The sequence below is a fragment of the Podarcis gaigeae genome, assembly GCF_964106915.1.
Source record: "Podarcis gaigeae genome assembly, chromosome: 3".
NCBI classification, from domain to species: Eukaryota; Metazoa; Chordata; class Lepidosauria; order Squamata; family Lacertidae; genus Podarcis; species Podarcis gaigeae.
In genome coordinates this window covers 16,866,804-16,888,072 of record NC_139680.1, presented here as the reverse complement: position 1 = coordinate 16,888,072, position 21,269 = coordinate 16,866,804, and the positions used below count along the sequence as shown (strand labels likewise).

Sequence of the window (21,269 nt, the reverse complement as noted above, 5' to 3'; positions counted from 1 at the left end):
AAAGATCTGAGGGCAGTTCACAAGACAGTTTTACTTCTAATAAAAGATGTATATGTTCTGGTTATGACCACTTGGTGTTGGAGAGGGGACACACTCTTTCTCACTTGATCCAGCACAAAAATTTTTGACAGGAGAATGAGTTTTTGAAGCTCTGCTGTGATGGAACATCTGAGAGGATCTCCCAGGTTTTTAAATCATTGCTTTCAATTTAGCTTGCAGAGTTATACATTTGATTTAGGGAGTGGCGCTAAGGGAGGAGAAATTAATACCCCTTTCCCTTTTACCTAGTATAATTCTCCACCCAACCTGCACAACTTATTTTTTTAAACTGTTATCTAGAAAAGTAGGGAGAACAAAATCGTGAATTATTTTCTCATCTTGACAGACTTGGAATCCAGCTTTATTCATGGGAGTTCTCTATATAAACAACAATACTCCCCCACCCCCCAATGGCTGCAAATGGAAATATTTATGTTGAGAGTATTGAATTTCAAGTCATTTCACACCGGTTTCTCTGGCATTTATGTGTCTTGGAAAAGGAAAAGGATTTCACGTGTGTTTTTTACTTGTATGTATGTGTTTTTTACTTGTATGTATAGAAAAGAACTGCTGTGCAAATGATATAGTATAGTTGAATCCCTAGTTTTTCTGTATTCCTGTTACAACTGAGAAACAGAAATCGAAACTGTTCCTCCTTTCCTCTTAGACTTCCGTGTTATAGCCCAACATCTTGTTTTTCTGTAGGCAAAGTTTGATGATGAGATGCCATGTGAAACAGTTAGCAAAATACATTTGGTAGACCTTGCTGGAAGTGAGAGAGCAGATGCTACTGGAGCTACAGGTGTCAGATTAAAAGAAGGAGGAAATATTAACAAATCCCTAGTTACTCTGGGAAATGTAATTTCTGCCTTAGGTAAGTCTCTCTTTATTTTAATTTATCGACTTAATTGAGTACCAAACTTGTTATCCAGCCCTCTCTAATGGTAGTGTTGCCTCCTTGTTTTGCTCTTTTACAGCTGATTTATCTCAGGATGCCTCAAACCCCCTTACAAAGAAGAAGCAAGTATTTGTGCCTTACAGGGATTCTGTTTTGACATGGCTTTTGAAAGATAGCCTAGGAGGAAACTCTAAAACAATAATGATTGCAAGTGAGTGTGTGCTGAATTACCTTAATTCCCAGTGCTTTGCCTTTTTAAAAAGGTTATCTATACATCCAATTGATTGGCATTACAAGTGACTCATTAAGCAATATTGCTGTTTGCTATTTTTAATGGGGCTGTCTTCACAACAAAGCTTGAATAATATCCTGCCGGGAGAGTGGAGAGATGAAAGCAGAGTCAGTACACAGTGTAGAATAATTGAATGCGCTGCTTCCCCCTGGTTAGGCATCTGAGAGCACATACTCAAGGGATGTAACACTCAGCTCTTCCGCTGTGCAGATCTTGGGAAGATAAATGGTGAGATCCTGCTACCTCTATCCATCTCAGGGGAGGTGCAGTTGAAACCCATACCAGTTGTTGGACTACTTAAGAGGGGGGTTTCCCAAGCCCCCCACTTAGGGCTTAGAGGAAGTTCCCCAAAAAGGTTAAGGTTCATGCCCTACACTCAACCTTGAAGCCTGTTGCAAAAAGGGCACTGGAGGAAGAGCATCACGTGTGCTTTGGGCACTTCCACTGGTCATGAGGCCTCGTTCTCAATTCATAGGCAAAAGGCAGGTCTGGGCCATCAACTTTGTGCAATGTCTGCCTCTGGGAGTCACAAGTGAACTTGTTTCACTGTTGGAAACAAGGCAGAGAACCAACTGCCTTTGTCTTTAATAGAAATCCTCAGGCACTTTTTTTTTTAGTCTTTTAAGATGCTGCAAGACTCTTGCCATCAATTTGAGTTGAACTGATTTTATAATGAATTGATTTTAGAATGCTGTATTATTTTACTGTTGTTAGCCGCTCTGAGCCCGGCTTTGGCTGGGGAGGGTGGGATATAAATAAAAAATTATTATCATTATTATTATTATTATTATTTGCTTGTTTAGATCAGGGGTCACCAACTTAAGGCCAGAGGACTGGATGCGGCCCAATCGCCTCCTCAATCCGGCCCGCAGACGGTCCAGGAATCAGCGTGTTTTTACATGAGGAGAATGTCTCCTTTTATTTAAAATGCATCTCTGGGTTATTTGTGGGGCACAGAAATTCGTTCATTTCCCCCCCAAAATATAGTCTGGCTACCACATGGTCTGATGGACAGTGGACCGGCCCACAGCTGAAAAACATTGCTGACCGCTGGTTTAGATAATGTCCAAATTATGTGTATCATATTTTGCGGGACACCTCCCTTTGTCCTCAAAGAAAATTGTAATGGTGGGATATTTAATGCTGCATAATGAAACTGTGAACCAAATCAATGCAATATTTCCCCCCTAAAATGCCATCCTACTCACAACAGTGCAGCATGCCGTTTGCTTTCTCTCCACCCACACTGGGTTTCTAAGATTTCTAAATGATATATGTACGTATAACCTAATTTTGAATTTACTTTCCTTAGCCATTTCACCTGCTGATGTCAATTACGGAGAAACCTTAAGCACCCTTCGCTATGCAAACCGAGCTAAAAACATAATCAACAAGCCTACCATTAACGAGGATCCAAACGTCAAGCTAATCCGTGAGCTTCGAGCTGAAATAGCCCGGCTGAAAACTCTGCTTGCTCAGGGGAATCAGGTTAGCTTTGCACTTGAGACATGAGTGGTTTCTTTGAGTGACACTAGGGCTGTCTTAAGCATATGCGGCACCGGGGTACAAAAATCTGCCCGGCGCGCCATCCCCCCCAGACGGAGCTGCTGCGGCCACAGCTTGGTCGGATGCCGGGTGTTGGCGTCAGGGAAGGGGTTACAAATCAAATAAAATGGCCAGGGACTCCACCGAGCCAATTTCTTTGTTGCCTGCGTTGCCCTCCCTGTTTACATGTTGCCCTCTGTCTCCAGCAAGGCGCCTAGAATTTGGGAGGCAGAGAAAGGGAAGGAGGAAAGTTAAGGCTGGCGGCCGGTGGGCACCCAAGTGTCAAGCCTCTGCGGGCAGCTTGCGAAAGCCCGTCCGGAGACCCGGAGCGTCCGCTCGCTTTGGTCCCACAGCACCTTAAGACTTTGACGACGACTCCACCGTCAGATGCTGGGCTGGAGGGCAGGGGGTTGGGGTGGAGAACAGCAGAAGAGCCCACCATGGCGCTCTGACTGACGGGCAGGCTCTTACCCGGACTCAACTCTCGGGCCCCGAACTCTTGGCTTGGTGCCCGTGAGAGCCCAGTGCCCAGGTCTTCCGCACCCCTAGCGCCTATGGGTAAGACGGCCCTGAGTGACGCTATCTGTTTCTGTATCTTAGGAATTGTTAAATACACACACGCACGCACACAGAAGATAATTGGGGAGTAGGAAGAGAAGCTGGAATGTCAGGTTAGAGTGAACAAAACAGGACAGAGCCCTGTTTGGGTGCATGAAGTAAAGTCAAGGGACTGAGTGATATAGGAAAAGCAGCCCAAAGAAAATGAGTCCCCAACAGACCTGTTCTACCTGCTTTTTACTTTGGACAGGAGGCAGAGAGTGCTTAGGAGGAGGATGTAGAATTTGTATGGACTTTAAAGGAAGTACCGTTTTTTTCCCTCTATAACACGCAGATTTTTTCTCCTAAAAAGGAAGGGGAAATGTCTGTGCGTGTTATAGAGCGAATGTGTGGTCCCTGGAGCCGAAAAATCAGGCAAAAATCAAATCGCGCTTCACGGAGAAGGGAAACCTGAAAAGAGGAAGCGGCTGCTTTCCTGCATTCTGCCTCAGGGTCTTACTGCCCACCCTCCTCTGTTTCGTTGCTGTGTTTGCTGAAACGGAACAAAGAGCAGGGAAAGCCCCTTCCCTCCAGGCAAGCAGAGTGTCATCTCTGTGCTCCGGTGCTGCTGGGGGAGAGGGAGAGAGAGGGGGGGAGGGAGAGAGAGGGGGGGAGGGAGAGAGGGGGGGAGGGAGAGAGAGAGAGAGAGAGAGAGAGAGAGAGATGGCTGGCTTGGGTGGGGGGAAACTTTTGCCTTTCTTTCCTCCCTCCCGTTAAATCCCTCTCCTGCATTCTTAGCCAGCTGCTTCGCTGCACACCCCTCTCATGTCCCTTCTTTGTTTTTCCTTCGCTCCCCACTTAAAATGTGGTTACAAAGCATAGATCCACATGGATCCTCAGGATCTTTGCATTGGGTCACCCTAAATTCACTATCAGATCACATAGCATGTCCATGGCTACAGCCTGCACCAAAAAAATCACGCACCCACTGTTGCCTGGGGCTGCAATGGTGCAAAAATGTGGTTACAAAGCATGGATCCACAGGGATTCTCAGGATCTTTGCATTGGGTCACCCCAAATTCACCATCAGATCACATAGCATGTCCATGGCTACAGCCGACACCAAAAAAATCACGCACCCACTGTTGCCTGGGACTGCAATGGTGCAAAAACGTGGTTACAAAGCATGGATCCACAGGAATTCTCAGGATTTTTGCATTAAAGGTACAGGTAAAGGTACCCCTGCCCGTACGGGCCAGTCTTGCCAGACTCTGGGGTTGTGCGCCCATCTCACTTAAGAGGCCAGGGGCCAGCGCTGTCCGGAGACACTTCCGGGTCACGTGGCCAGCGTGACATCGCTGCTCTGGCGAGCCAGAGCCGCACACGGAAACGCCGTTTACCTTCCCGCTGGTAAGCGGTCCTTATTTATCTACTTGCACCCGGAGGTGCTTTCGAACTGCTAGGTTGGCAAGCGCTGGGACCGAGCAGCGGGAGCGCACCCCGCCGCAGGGATTCGAACCGCCGACCTTTCGATCGGCAAGTCCTAGGCGCTGAGGCTTTAACCCACAGCGCCACCTGCGTCCCATTTTTTTTTTTTTTGCATTGGGTCACCCCAAATTCACCATCAGATCACATGTCTGTGGCCACAGCATGAAGCACAAAAATGATACATCCACTGTTTCATTCAGAATGTTTTTTCCCTTGTTTTCCTCCTCTAAAAACGATGTGCGTGTTATGGTCAGGTGCGTGTTATAGAGCGAAAAATACGGTACATCATTTGTGGATGTTTTCAAGCTTCTTGTGTGCAAGTTTCCAGAAACTCCCTTGACTTGTATAGAAACATCTGTCTTCTGTGAGGCACAGTGTGAGAGCTGGAGAACAATCTGCAGCCAGGAACCAATGATCCCGTTTTTCAAATAAAAACAAATTGTTTTAATGATTCTTTTGAGAATCATTACTCCTAGATGACTTCCACTTAAGGCATGCTAAGACTTATTGATATATGGCTAAGGACAGTGGCCTAAAATTGCAATACACGACTGCAGTCCTATGCATGCCCCTGAGAGTAAGACTCACTGAACCCAACAAGACTGAATTCTTAAATAGAAATCAATAGTATTGCATTGTAGGCTATCTTTTGTTTTTATATCTTTAATGTTTATTTTGTCTGCTTCGCCTAGATTGCGCTTTTGGATTCTCCAACAGCCCTAAGTATGGAAGAAAAACTTCAACAGAATGAAGCCAGAGTAAGTTTTAGTTCAAACACTTCATCTGTGTCTGAATTCTTGGCAGATTTGCAGGTTTTAAGTTATGCGTTCTGTTTTAAGATGCTTGATATGCTGTACTTCAGTAAACATGGTTCGGGCGGCTTGTAGAATATATAAAACAATTAAAAATCCATAAATAAATTAGAATAAAAACAGGAGAGGAAAATATTTTGAATTCAAACTTGGTTGTCGCATCCAGAAGTGCCTTTCTGGGGAAAAACCCAAAGAAAGAAACACAAAACGAACTGCTGAGCTAAAGTCACACATGTTTCCATCTACAGTAATGTAGTTTTGGTCTAATTCTTAATGTACACTCCCTTACATTTTCTGCTTGTACTACATTTTGCTAAGTGTATCAGTCTTTCAAAGGAATAGTTGTGAACTCAGAGAACTTAGGACACATTTCCTACTACTTTCATTCTACCTCTACTATGGTAGTGGGGTGCCTGGTGCCTAAAGGAGTAGTTTAAATTTTAGCACCAATAGTTGCCCTTATATTGACGCAGGTCTTGTCCCAAATCACTGCTCACAGGATTTCCATCCAGCAATAGGCCTACCAAATCTTGCTTCAACTTGACTTCCAAAGCCCTTAAACTGGGCTACTTAAAATTTGTACACAAAAATTTGGAGTCAAAGTAACCAAAATCCTGAATTGAATTCAGGGGCCTGTACAAATTATGAAAACACTTCACATAGGTAGATACCTGCTTCTACTATTTGTTAGGAGAGGCAAGAAGCTACATAGGACACTGGAGCCAAATCCTTTGACCACTGGAAATCTTCTAGCTTCTGAGACTTTGCTCTCCCCTTCTAAAAAATAAACGAAAGCTTGGATTCACAGGAAACTGAATTACAGTGCAATGGTACCTCGGGTTACATACGCTTCAGGCTACAGACGTTTCAGGTTGCAGACTCCGCTAACCCAGAAATAGTACCTCGGGTTAAGAACTTTGCTTCACGATGAGAACAGAAATCGTGCTCCGGAGGCCCTATTAGCTAAAGTGGTGCTCCAGGTTAAGAACAGTTTCAGGTTAAGAACGGACCTCCGGAACGAATTAAGTACTTAAACCGAGGTACCACTGTACAGCCAATAACTCATTTTGAGTTCCCTGTGTTCTTATGAAATCATGGGGAATACACACAGCCTTGTTCTATAGGCTCTTAAGGCTCCATGATTGCTGCTTTTTCCAGTAGGATGGGTAGAAGGGAAAGAATTCAATATATTCACAAATGGGATGTTTAGCTTTTGTGAAACGCATATATACTGCTTCTGCTTTTGGGTAGCTGCAGTTTGCTACATCATCTGAACAGACAAACTGTGGTTAACATTAATGATGATTAGTTTAAAATATGCTAATTTTGAACTATAATGTTTAGAGTTGACTTTGGTTTAAATCAGTACATTTCTGAGCACAATTCAAAGTGTTGGTGCTGACCTTTAAATCCCTGAACAGCCTCGGTCCTGTATACCTGAAGGAGTGTCTCCACCCCCATCGTTCAGCCCGGACACTGAGATCCAGCGCCGAGGGCCTTCTGGCGGTTCCCTCATTGCGAGAAGTGAGGTTACAGGGAACCAGACAGAGGGCCTTTTCGGTAGTGGCGCCCACCCTGTGGAACGCCCTCCCTTCAGATGTGAAGGAAATAAGCAGCTATCCTATCTTTAAAAGACATCTGAAGGCAGCTCTGTTTAGGGAAGTTTTTAATATTTAATGCTGTATTGTTTTTACACTTGATTAGTAGCCGCCTAGCATGGCTGGGGAAACTCAGCCAGATGAGTGGGGTATAAATAATAAATTATTATTATTATTATATATCAGTATTTCCCAAACTTGAGTCTCCGGCTGTTTTTTTGGCCTACAACTCCCATCATCCCTAGCTAGCAAGACCAGTGGTCAGGGATGATGGGGATTGTAGTCCGAAAACAGCGGGAGACCCAAGTCTGGGAGACACTGGTTTAAATCAATCATAGTTAATGTTAATCACAATTCCGTGTTCAGAAGGTAACCAAAAGCTGTGTGTGCATTGAGTGTGATGTGCATTTGTGGGTGTCTATGTTAGACTATGTGGCCCTAATACTTGTGGCATTTGGAGAGACAGAAGTTAGCCACTCTTTCACGAAACCATAGTTTAAAATGACTTTTGAAAACATCGCATGAAATGTAAACAAGACAAAATGGGTTGAAAACTTAGGTTTCATGTGCTCTTACTCAGTCCAAAGCTGCGATTGGCTTTCGTTCCCGCTGAATGTATCCTCATTTGCTGTATCATGCTTGCCTCTGCATAAGGTGTGAAATGGCATTCATGCGGCAAAGACAATTCTTAAGTAAACCTGAATAAAAATATCAACTGAGTAAAGTGGCCAATATGTCAGATCCTGCTTCTCAGATCTATCCATTATCATTTCCCTTGGAAGCCTAACCTCTCCCAAATGTTCCTCATAGTCGCAGTCAAACTCTGATGTCCAGTACTGGCAAATGTCAAAAGTTAGAACAATTAAATAAATATTATTTCATTAACTTGTCTTTTTTTCAAAGAGGGGTGAGAAAGAAGTCAAACATACGTCTGCATGTCTCCCTGGGAAAAATAAGATTATATTTGCTACAAACTGTTGTGAACATAGTTCAAAATGAAAAACTTCACAATGGATGCAAAATGGAATATATTATTCATTATCTTGTAGGAATCAATCCTTACCCTGTTCAGAAATATATTTCTATGCAGGAAGTATATTGAGCGCTTTTTTATTATCTTTTGTTAACCTCATTAGTATGTTGCATGATTGATTCATGATAATTAATGCAAGCATAATGACTGGAATTTCTCCCTGTACTCTATGATAGTCTATAATTTAATGCAATACTTAATTGGTTGTATGGATTAAACTCTCTATTCCCCATGTTTCAGTAGAAAAATGAAAGCCTTTTTTCTTTTAATTGAATATACTTTTTCTTGAATATTGTACCCTAAAAATAGAACAGAATCAGAACCACGTGTGTATGTGTTTTGCTTTTTAATGCAGGAGAACTAGGATGCAGGCATAAATGAATAAATGTGAGCTTCTAGTTGGCTATGCTGATTTCCCTGGAGAACAGACAGAAAAAATGTGAAAATTAAAACTTTGGGTTTTATTTGTGAATAATACTTTGGTTTATGTTATAGGTGCAAGAGCTTACTAAAGAGTGGACCAACAAGTGGAATGAAACCCAAAATATTCTAAAAGTAAGGGTCATCTAAATGCTTCTTGATTTTCTAAATCTAAATGTTTTAAGAATGGGATCCTGTATTTTGTGTTTATTTGAATTTACTTACACCTTGTAGTGCATAGTCTTATACACGGTGTTGTGCAACATCATGAAAGTAAAAAGTAGAGTCCTTAATTCTTACTAAAAATTCTCCCTTATGAAAGACCTTATGTTAAAAGCTTAAGAGAGAACTTGTGAGGAAGAATTTAAAGCAAACATGCAAGTTTTCAGGATATCAAATTAATTAAATCTTTAAAAGTGGTCAAGACTTTCATGCAATCTGGTTTATTCATACTTTCTGCTCAACACTTAAATAACCCAGTTACTTATGGAAATTATTGTTTTTCAGGTCAATTTTCAAATGTGGTAAAAGGTTTGAATAGGTATAGACAGATTCAAGAGATTCATTAATCTTGTCTTTGCGTGGATAACCATGCATTTAAATGTGACTTAATGAACTGTAGTCCCTTTTCATATCTGGGACATACTGAACCTGCTTCCTCACACACAGCCATTCCAACATAGTGACATTTTATAGAAACTTAAGCAGCTCACTTTTCATATGTGTGGCGTTAACGGACTTGTCAATGACCCAAGGATATCATACTTCAAAATAAAGTACGCAGTCTGGAATTCAGTGTTGAACTGAAAACTGCCTGGCAGATGGTGCAACAGAATGAACTGATTTGTGTAATTTCTGCCCAGATATTGAATTGGGAATTAGAATATTCACATACTTCAGAATTTTGTGAGGGTTTTTGTTTTTTTACAATATAAGGGTTTTTAAACAATGCCATCATTTCTTACTAAAAGTAATTTCTCACTCTCGTGGTGCTGTCCCCCCCCCCCCAAAAAAGCCTTGCTTCTCTTATTCAATTTCTTTCCCTCTCCACCCAAGTTTGATGTGCCAGTCATGTGTAACTAGCTTATGTTTCATATTTTAGCTTGGATCTGTACAACATGGTTGCTTTAGGGAAAATGGAAACATCAACTAATTTATCTGCTCTACTACACTATTGCATGCTAAAATTCTGTGCCCTGGGAAGAAGCAAACTTTAAGTGTACGCCGTAAAATATACTGTTTCTGCAGCATAAAACAGCTGGAAAAGCTGGCTTTCCAGAGCTTATATTGGCTCCCCCTGTACTTTCAATTGCAACTCAGCATTCTCTCGCTCTCCTTTTGCTCTCCTTTATATATACCTATATACCTATCTTTATATATACTTTATATACCTATCTTTATCTAGATATACCTATCTTTATCTATATCTATTATATACCAACAAAGGTCTGTATAGTTAAAGCCATGGTTTTCCCAGTAGTGATGTATGGAAGTGAGAGCTGGACCATAAAGAAGGCTGATCGCCGAAGAATTGATGCTTTTGAATTCTGGTGCTGGAGGAGACTCTTGAGAGTCTCATGGACTGCAAGAAGATCAAACGCATCCATTCTTAAGGAAATTAGCCCTGAGTGCTCACTGGAAGGGCAGATCCTGAAGCTGAGGCTCCAATACTTTGGCCACCTCATGAGAAGAGAAGACTCCCTGGAAAAGACCCTGATGTTGGGAAAGATGGAGGGCACAAGGAGAAGGGGACGACAGAGGACGAGATGGTTGGACAGTGTTCTCGAAGCTACAAACATGAGTCTGACCAAACTGCAGGAGGCAGTGGAAGACAGGAGTGCCTGGCGTGCTCTGGTGCATGGGGTCACGAAGAGTCGGACACAACTATATGACTAAACAACAACAACAACATATACCTATCTTGAAAAACTCAACCTGAGGTCTGTTTTGTACATTACAGATTGAGCGAAGTAGACAAATCTTGACATGACAAGGCACATCCTTAACCTGTTCATTTCTAATGTCACCTCCCAGCTAACAGGAAATGGGAGATTTCCAAGAAAAGGAAAGCAATACCAAGAAGACGAAGAAGAAGAAAAAGAAGATATTTATACTCTGCCCTTCTGGCTGGGTTTCCCCAGCCACTCTGGGCAGCTCCCAACAGAAAATTAAAAGCACAATAAATGTCAAACATTAAAAACTTCCCTAAACAGGGCTGCCTACAGATGTCTTCTAAAAGTCAGATAGTTGTTTATTTTCTTGACATCTGATGGGAGGGCATTCCACAGGGTGGGCGCCGCTACTGAGAAGGCCCTTTGCCTGGTCACAAAATCGACCCTCGCTGGTTCACATTTTTAGAGTGTATTGTCTTTCATTACTTTCTAATATCTATTATCAACCATTGGGCTAGTTGGGATATCACAATGAAGCATGATTTATTGTGATAGGGAGACACAATGAACCGTGGGCTTACAAACTCCTCCTTTCTCCACCATGGCTATAAGGTGATTGGAAGCTTTGGCTTCTGTTTTCAATTCTGCTGCAGTTTAGTGTGTTGTCATGGTTAGAATGTCAGGCTAGGACTTTTGAGACCAGAGTTCAAATCCCAGCTCAGCCTTGAAGTTCACTGGATGACATTTGGCTAGTGAACACCCCCCAGCCTAACCTTCTTCATAGGATTGTTGTGAGAAGAAAATGGAGAGTGGGGAGAACCATGTGTGCCACCTTGATTCCTGGAGGAAAGGTGAGATAGAAACATAATAATATAGTATTGTGCTCAAATCCTAAACTATGGCTAAATCTTAATTATGTGCCCTGATGTGTGGGCTGCAAAAACTATGAATAAGCAATGAACTATGCAAGGGGTAGGTCCATAGTTTCAGGGTTTCCAGCAATCAGGGAAGTAAGGGGTACTTGGGTGTGGGTTTCAGGACCACGGCTAGCGATTCTGTACCTGAGACAAGACATCCAAGTTGTTTCAGCAGTGTCCAGGAGCAGTCTATAGCCTGGGCTAGGTATTCATCAACTAGAGGCCCCAACCCCTGAACACTTCAAGGGCAAATGCCTTCCTCTGCAGTCACTGGCTGCTTTTAGGCCCTGGGGTTTCAGTCTTTTGGGATGTATCCTCAGGGCTCTCCTGATCTGAGGAGTTGGAGGGCCAGCCGTCTCAGTCTGGTGGCACAGCTGTATCCTTGGGGTTCAGGAAAAAGGATATGTGAGCTCCAGTGACCTTAGTTCCACATTGGATGGGCCAGGAAGTGAGTCCATATTTTACGTGGGCTGCTGTAACTGGACTCTGCCTCATAGGACTCCTGATTGTGAGGCATGACAATAGTTTTTGTTTTAAAAAGAAGCCAGATTCATAAGCCATGGTTTGAAGTTGGATTACTTTAAGATATAGCTAATGGTTTACCATGAACACTTCTACCTGGGTTATTTTAGTCGTCCTTCCGAGGGTTCATAGGAAACAAAGCGTGATGTTGGGTTTAGCTACAGTTGGGTTTTGGCTGCAGATCATGCTTTGTTGGGAGTGAAACAAAACTATTACCTTTGGTTTAGACATAACAGTAGACCAGGCATTGTGGTTTATTCTCTGCACAAGCAAGGAGGAGCAATGCAAGAGTGATTGGCTTATTTCATTTTAATTTCACCTTAAAATTAAATACCGGTCAGGATGGGTATTTTTTATGTTGTGGAAGGAAGCTTCATTTATATTGTGGAGTTAAAATATGCTCCTATGCCCTCATTTTCTGTTGTATTATATGCATGGGAATAGGGTTCATGTATGATTTGGGATTTTGAATAATTCTGGAGGACAAAATCATTTCCCACTTTACCAGCTAGAGAGAAGCCATTAGAAAATAATGGAGCGATGGTGTTCTCACAAATATTTTATTTGGCAGAATTGCAGATCTCTATTACTCTATTATAGGGACACGGGTGGTGCTGTGGTCTAAACCACAGAGCCTAGGGCTTGCCGATCAGAAGGTCAGCAGTTTGAATCCCTGCAACAGGGTGAGCTCCTGTTGCTCAGTCCCTGCTCCTGCCAACCTAGCAGTTCCAAAACACGGCAAAGTGCAAGTAGATAAATAGGTATCGGTCTGGCGGGAAGGTAAACAGCGTTTCTGTGTGCTGCTCTGGTTCGCCAGAAGTGGCTAAGTCATGCTGGCCACATGACCTGGAATCTGTACGCTGGCTCCCTCGGCCAATAAAGCGAGATGAGTGCCGCAACCCCAGAGTCGTCCGTGACTGAACCCGTGACTGATCAGGGGTCCCTTTACCTTTTATTACAGTCTGAACCTGACAGTTTAGTATAGGATCTGCTTTTGTGAGTTCTCTACATACATACTCAAATGCCTCCCCCCCCCCAATGTGTATTTCTGTCTATAATCAATTTCCTTATCTGTGAAATCCAAGTAAGGTGTTGACTAGTTTGACCCATCTGCTGTGTACAGTCATACCTCGGGTTAAAGTAGCTTCGGGTTAAATCTTTTCAGGTTGCGTCCCGCGGCGACCCGGAAGTAACAGAACGGTTACTTCCAGGTTTCACTGCTCCGCACATGTGCAAACACTCAAAATGACGTCACGCGCATGCACAGAAGCGGCGAATCGTGACCCGTGCAGACGCAGGTTGCGTTCTGCTCAGGATGCGAACGGGGCTCCAGAACGCATCCCGTTCGCATCCAGAGGTACCACTGAACTGCCTTCCCAGCTTTGTCAATGCAAAATCTAATCACCATGAACTATGTTTTTTGGAGGAAATTTGTTCTCGTGTATGCAGGTGTGTTATGAAAACTGCTCAGTCTCACTTCTCTTTAATGAAAGGATTGCTGATAGGGGAATGAAGAGGGTGGTTTCTTTATTTTTCATGTTTTTGAGATCTCTGTAACTTGATCTAAAGCTCTGCCTTAGCAGTTGAATGGATTCAGCAGGCCACATTTGTCCCATGATGGTTGTATCTGTCTTGTGTTATTGACAGAAGGCTATGCTATAGTAACATTGCATATTAAAAATGGAAGAGTAGGCGTCAATTCATGCTTGTTTATCAGATGGGTCATATAGTGTGAAATCTGTGTGAAACTTCCTGTAACCAATAAGACATTTTTAAAAATTCAGGGTGAGCATTGAGTTGCTCAGAATGCTTCCTTAGCTGCCTTTAATAAGCTGATGCTCTGAATTATGGTTGTTGATAGCACCAAAACCTGAAGAGCTGACTGGACACCAGGGGGCTCTGGGAGCAGGGCTTGTGTTTGTACCCTTCCTCTGTCCCCAGTTTAACCCTTTGCATGTTGAACACACCACACCAATAAAACTCGAGCAGTTATTTCTACCATATACCTGATCCTACAGGAAGAAGGAAATTCATTGCAAGCACTTCAAACTGAATCAGTGTTAATTAATAGGATCGGGGGAGATGAGACGGTGTTTTTGTATATTAGTCAACCAAATGTAGCTTATTTATTTCACATGTCTACTTAATTTGGTACACGTGTGTGCAAAATATGAGCAAATAATAGCAGAAAAATGCTTGGAGTCATTTAAGAAAAAAATGTTGAGGATCAAATGGTGTTTCTTTTATTAAAATAACTTGATACATTCATAAGCTTCCCTGGGAGCTTTTCATTCTGAAAAATGCAGTATAGATGCTTTGAATAAATAAATTATTTTCCAGTTCCAAGGAGCACTCCTTGTCTTCACTTCTCTTAGCTTTAATTCTTTGTGGTCAGCGTTACTTTTTGTGTACAAAATTTGAATTGTGCTATCCCAGTACAATTCTCCTTAAACAACGCCTCTGGCTATCACTACCTAGTTACACAGAGCTCCCGGAATTTGATCATAATTGTTTTCGGTATTCAATCCCCACCACCCCACATAATCTCTTTTCTCACTTTGTTGGTCATCTTCCCCAATTCTCCACCCCGCCCCAAGACACACTTTATCTAATTTCCTCTTCTTATCCTTGCTCTTCTTTGCTGATTTACTATGCTTAGTCATCTGTGTCATGGTTCCCAGCCCTCCTGTCTTCACCTTAAGAAGTTCTGCATGCTTGCTTGTCCTCCCACCAGCATGCTACGGCTCTTTGTCCCTCAACAATAGTAGCAATATAACTATGACAACAATGCCAACAAGCTGGAATATAAAGCAGGGATTTAAAGCTCTAAAGCCTTCCTCCCCTTCTTCTCCAAACTTTTGTCCTGCTGCTCCCCAGTCGAAATTCATCCTTCCCACAAATATGTTCTGTGCTTACATAGGGCTTTATTGTCATTAGGTCAACGGTTTAATGCCCGGCTGAGGCTTCTGGCATTCTTCTCTGCCAAACGTTCAGATCTCTGAAAAGGCGGCTACCTCTCAAAACGAATAAGCACAATTGTATCTTTTTTTCCCTTCTGCCGAAACCCGAGGGCAAATTCAAACGACCGTTCTGGCATGTTGGTCACCATACTTGTTGAACTGGCTGAAGTTTCGTTAAAGCGGCTTATGCTTCGCCACCGTCCCAAAATGCCAGTTGCCAACATCCTCTCACTTTGCAAAAGTGAGTTGGTTAAGGATATGGTGCCCCATGCTCTGAGCTTGTGGCTAAGCTTAATAGATGACTTTTTCAGTGGCAATTCCGTTGCCCCATAAACACAACAGCCTGGCAGAATTGCTCTGCAAATTGATCCCGGTGGTTATTTTATTTTATCATTGATTTCCCCTTTGTAGCTTACTTTAGTTTTTAGAATGTTTCTGGGAAATCCCATAACTTCTAAAAAGTCACCAAGGTTATAGTTTTAAAATTGCATTATTCAGCTATGAAGAAAATATCCTGTCCTGACTGTTCAAAACTTACCTACGCTTTGTTTTCCTCACCGCTAGATGTCACTGCAGATGCAGGAATTTGCTTCCTCTGCATTGAGGGCTCTTTGGATATATCAAAGGGAAATGGTTTGGAATAATCTGGCTTCATGTTCTATCTAGATAGCAGTTTGAAGAATTGCAAAACATTGTTATAGGTGTAGGTTGTAACAAGATAATGTAATTCTGACTGAAGAACTTGTGAACGACTGTTCTTTGCTGCGATGTGCAATCATTTGCACAAACAGATAAAATATTAATTAGTTTTCATTGTGACTTATTCTAAATACCATTAGTAGGTTTTGCAACAGCAGTGCTCATAACAGAAGGCCCATTTCTCCTTCTGAAACTGCTTTATATGCATTGGTAGGAAATTTCCCATTGGCAGAAATGAGACCTCCCCTCCCAATACAAATAGCTGCTTTTGAAGAGCAATTTTTGCTCTGGGATAGAAAGGGTTGTTCCTCCTCTGCTATGACCTCAGTAATTATCAGCCCCCTCCCGAACTGATTTTTCTAAATTGCATGTTAAATGCAAAGTCATATTTATTGTCACATCAAGATTTTTAGCTGAAAATTTGTCCACTGTTTTAACTGAACTCTGTTGGTATATTTTTCAGTTTTTGTTACTCTGCTCTAGCCTGTTTAGAGTTATTTCTTTGTATTGAAGTGTAATTTGATAAATGCACTTTTACTGTTTTAATGTGTTTTAACTCCTGTTCTGGTTACATGGGAGTTAAGTGAAATTACTCTTCCAGTTGAGCCCATTACCTGCTTCCTCGGGGTGTCTCTACCCCCGCAGAGAAGGTAGTGCATTTCTGAGGAATGCAGTTTGGTTACATAAAACATAATCTTCATTTGGAAGGGGGGGGGGGGGAAGAATTATGCCCAGGATCCTAAGCTCCCATGAGTTGGGCAAAAGATTCCTGCATTGCAGGGGACTGGACTAGATTGCCCTTGTGGCCTCTTCCAACTCTAGGCTTTTATGATTCTGTGAGTAGATCTTTACTCATAGAATATTGACCTTGTAAGAAAGGAAGGGGGCAGTTTTGCTGCAGTGCCACCCAATTGTGCTCCATTATGTTGGAGCATCCTACAAAAAACATTGGAGGTGATGACAGGGGCTGCAAGAGAGGGAGGTGAAAATTTCTTCCCCCCACCTTCAACCATGGGAGCCTTTATGGATCTGAATATGTAAATGAACAGAAGGGCAATTTAAGATTCAAGCCTATGTGCTTTGGTATAGAATAGTTATGTGAGCAATTCAGAAGCGAGTGCAGAATAATACAGTGGTACCTTGGTTTACAACCATAATCCGTTCCAGAGGTCCAGTTGTAAATGAAAACAGGTTGTAACCCAAGGCGCGCTTTCGCCAATTGGGCCTCCCCTCCCAAAAAAATGGGTTGTAATCCCCCCAAAATGGGTTGTAATCCAAAAAAAGGGATACACACTTCCGGGTTTGACGTGGTTGTAATCCAGAACGGTTGTAATCCAAAACGGTTGCAAACCAAGGTACCACTGTACACCCAGGTGGGAATGTGAGTGGATCTAAACACAGGGAAACCCCCCCCCCCACTATAAATAATTCAGAAATTAGATCGTTTTAACAAAAGAAAAAAATCCCAATGAGAAATCCTGTTTTAAACAATTCTGGCTCTCTGGCGTCAACTAGTGTTGCATGTTTCAAATGCATTCAGTGTGCAGTTTCTTTACTAATGTAGCTGAGTCCTGTAACTCTGTGTGAATGCAGCTTTGTGTGACCTTTGGCTGCCATGAACTAGTCAAGGGACTGGTGATCTTGCTGTCCTCCCTGCATATCCATTGGAATTATATGAGCAACATAGGTTCTGCATGCAGTTTTCAGAAGATCAGTGTTCAGTCATACCAGTTTCAATGCCATGTTGAAAGGGTGAGTTTTATATTGCTCACATGTCATTCAGCATTGACTTTTTGAGGAAGAAAGATAACAAAACAGCCAGGATCTCATAACTGCCCCCCACCCAGCTTAAGCCCATCTGAATTTTCTAGTCTCCCCTTCCCACTCCTATGTGAATGGATGCGGGTGGTACTGTGGTCTAAACCACTGAGCCTCTTGGGCTTGCCAATCAGAAGGAGGTCAGCAGTTCGAATCCGTGCAACAGGGTGAACTCCCAGAAGCTCTGTCCCAGCTTCTGCCAACCTAGCAGTTCCAAAGCACACCAGTGCAAGTAGATAAATAGGTATTGCTGCAGCGGGAAGGTAAATGGCGTTTCCGTGCGCTCTGGTTTCCGTCACGGTGTCCCGTTGCACCAGAAGCGGTTTAATCATGCTGGCCGCATGACCCGGAAAGCTGTCTGTGGACAAACGCAGGCTCCCTTAGCCTGAAAAGTGAGATGAGCACCACACCTCATAGTTACCTTTGACGGGACTTAACCATCCAGGGGTCCTTTACCTTTACCTATGTGAACATGAAAAGCATCTTCTGTGATTTAGACAAGTATGCTGTTTATCAAGTTCATGTGCTTTTTTGTTGTTGTTTAGTTGTTTAGTCGTGTCCGACTCTTTGTGACCCCATGGACCAGAGCATGCCAGGCACTCCTGTCTTCCACTGCCTCCCGCAGTTTGGTCAAACTCATGCTGGTAGCTTCGAGATCACTGTCCAGCCATCTCATCCTCTGTTGTCCCCTTCTCCTTGTGCCCTCAATCTTTATCCCCCTGAAAATCAAACCTTCTTTGAAAGGCTATCAGTCAGTTTGAAAGATTCTTCAGTCCTTTTCAACAATCTGCCTTTTAACCAATGCATTGATGATGTATATTTCCTTAAATTCTGTCACCACCAAAATCCAAAAGGTGTATTGGGTATTGAAGTAACAACCTTTTAAAGAAAGATTTGCCTGTGCAAATGTTTTATTCTCTCTCTCTCTCTCTCTCTTTTTGCAGAGACTTGATATTTAGTAATGTTAATTATGCTAGTTTTTGTGATTGTGGCAATAACAATTTCTTTTTATGTGTTAACAGACGTCAATATTTGTATAGCTACGTTAGCAAACAGTTCTTGGGAGAGGCGAGTAATAAATAATGGAAAAAGTAAACTGAATTCATAAGATCTATAATGGGCCTGTAATTCCCTCTCCTTCACCACCCTAAAAGAATTCTATCATTAATTGCACATCATTATAACTTAACTGTGCCAGTAGCTGCTCATTTGGACAGAGTTGCATGCTACATCTGCCTTTTTTTAATTGACATTTATTTTGGAGGCCTATTGATGTCTGTGTGGGCTGTTTTGGCACCACCTGTATTTTCACAGTAAGCTGTGCTCTCTACAGTGCTGTGTTTGTGTAATGTGGTCATCTTCTCTCTCTCTTCCCTCTGCTCGCTTTTTCAAAACTCACTGTGTGTTCTTTAATGCTCTCTCCCCCTGTACCTCCGATTGATGGGGATAGTATGACCTAACGTAAGAAAAGAGAGAGAGATCTTACTAGGAAATTTCAGTTTAGCACTGTGTGTGTGTGTGTGTGTTATGTATTCTTTCGGTGTGTGCTTTTTAACACAGGTTCTTTTAAATCACTATATTTCTTATGAATAGTCTTTGATCTTTTAAAAACAGATGGCCGCCAGTAGTCAGTGGAGGGGACTTCACTTATCTGGAAGAAGCAACAACCTAGTTTCTAGAAGTTCGTTTGGAATGCCTGCCACAGACTCTAGGGATCTTTTTTATATGCAGTGGAACCTTGGTTCTCGAACTTAATCCATTCCGGAAGTCCGTTCGACTCCTGAAACCGTTCGAAAACCAAGGCATGGCTTCCAATTGGCTGCAGGAGCTTCCTGCACTCAAGCAGAAGCCGCGTCAGATGTTCAGCTTCTGAAAAACGTCCAAAAACCGGAACACTTACATCCGGGCTTTCAGCATTCAAGAGCCAATTTGTTCGTCAACTAAGCCATTCGAGAACCAAGGTACCACTGTACATTTTTTTACTATTTGGGTAGAGGAATAAGTGAATGTCAAAAAACAAAGACAGCTCGATTCTGTTCCTAGAGGCATTTCTGGATATTGGGAGAGATTCAGTGAGCATCTATTTGCATAAGGAGATTTTTAAAATCTCTCCTCCCACTGTAGCTCCCCTCATCCAAATAAAATAAAAGAAAGCTTAAGAAGATTGGTTGCCACATTGGAGCAGATTTTTTTGGGGGGTGTGGAGAGTTGGAGGGAAGGGAGAAGGGAAACCAGTGTTGCACATACAGATTTCCATTGTATGAGTAGGCGGACATTGTTGAATGTCACCCATGGCTTGTAACTTTAACTATATGCTGCACTGAGGTTTATGAGCAGGGCGTCAGTTACAGAGTTTGTACAGCATTACAGTGCACCAAAAAAAACTTGCATAACAATTTTTTTAAAAAAAACAGCACTGCATTAGCAAGGCCCACGGAATAAGTTTCTCCTTCCTTAATGGGCATCTTATCACTTCAGTATGAATATCAAATATGTCAGAATAACTTTCTCACAACAGGTTTTGGCATTACTTTTCTTGTCACTCATACCCAGATGCTATTTAATTTTTCTCAAAAAATTCAGTATTTTGACTTAACGGAGCCTGATGGAAGGCATTGAGAATCAAGCCAATTCTCACTTATTAGACAAGCTTTCAGTAATCATCTATATAGACTTAAGATTCTCCTGAGCAGAATGCTGTCCATGGGAATGTGATGTTCATGTCTGTAGTACTCATTCCGTACCACCTGTAAAAGCCAGAAGGCTTTTATAATTGGTTTGGATTTTTGAGATCCCAGTTTTACATGATCGGGAATACTGGCTGAGTTTCAGCAGTCCTGGCTCCTGGGATGGCAAATTGGGGAAGTCTTAAATGGACAGTCAGGATAGGACCACTTTGACTGGGGTAATTGCCGGCGGATCATCACAATGCCCAAATGTGCAACATGAAAGCAAAGGCCGCAACACACATAACTTTTTAGGTATGCGCTTAACACAGGCATCCCCAAACTCGGCCCTCCAAATGTTTTGGGACTACAACTCCCATCATCCCTAGCTAACAGGACCAGTGGTCAGGGATGATGGGATTGTAGTCCCAAAACGTCTGGAGAGCTGAGTTTGAGGATGCCTGGCTTAACATATCTTAAGTATACGTATTCAGAAGTTTAAAGTAAGATGCAAAGGATAATATCTGTATGATGCAAACATCAAGGAGCCATGGTGAGATGTGGTGAAGGGCGAGATGCGGGTGGCGTTGCAATCTAAACCACCAAGCCTCTTCAGCTTGCCGATCAGAAGGTTGGCGGTTCGAATCCACACGACAGAGTGAGCTTCCGTTGCTCTGTCCCAGCTCCTGCCAACCTAGCAGTTCAAAAGCATGGCAGTGCAAGTAGATAAATAGGTACCACTGTGGCAGGAAGGTAAACGACGTTTCCATGCGCTCTGGTTTCCGTCATGGTGTTCTGTGGCACCAGAAGCAGTTTGTCATGCTGGCCACATGACCCAGAAAGCTGTCTGTGGACAAACGCCGGGTCCCTTGGCCTGAATACGAGATGAGCGCTGCAAGCCCATAGTCGCTTTTGAGTGGATTTAACTGTCCAGGGGTTCTTTACCTTCATATAGTGAAGGAAATCTGAATTTGCAGCTGTGCAATTTTTGAAATGGCCTTCAGTTCCAGTGGCGGCCCACATATCAGTGGAATCCTAAGTGGGATTCGTGAGGAGCAGAGCAGCACCCACCTTTTCCTTTGTAGAAAACAGAGGCTCCTCTCCTCTCACTGCACCAGCTCCATGGTGATACA

General features: G+C 42.7%; 1 protein-coding gene across 5 annotated transcripts in view; it reads left to right on the top strand.

The window, feature by feature from the left end:
- LOC310840323 (kinesin-like protein KIF16B) overlaps window positions 1–21,269 on the top strand; it is a 102,006-nt gene that overhangs the window by 15,551 nt on the left and 65,186 nt on the right. For all 5 annotated transcript variants that reach the window (XM_083729955.1, XM_083729956.1, XM_083729958.1 and 2 more), the window contains 5 exons: window positions 745–913; window positions 1,017–1,148; window positions 2,542–2,717; window positions 5,492–5,557; window positions 8,738–8,797. In XM_083729955.1, coding sequence (XP_083586081.1) covers window positions 745–913; window positions 1,017–1,148; window positions 2,542–2,717; window positions 5,492–5,557; window positions 8,738–8,797 — 603 coding nt within the window. The remainder of the gene's footprint in view (window positions 1–744; window positions 914–1,016; window positions 1,149–2,541; window positions 2,718–5,491; window positions 5,558–8,737; window positions 8,798–21,269) is intronic.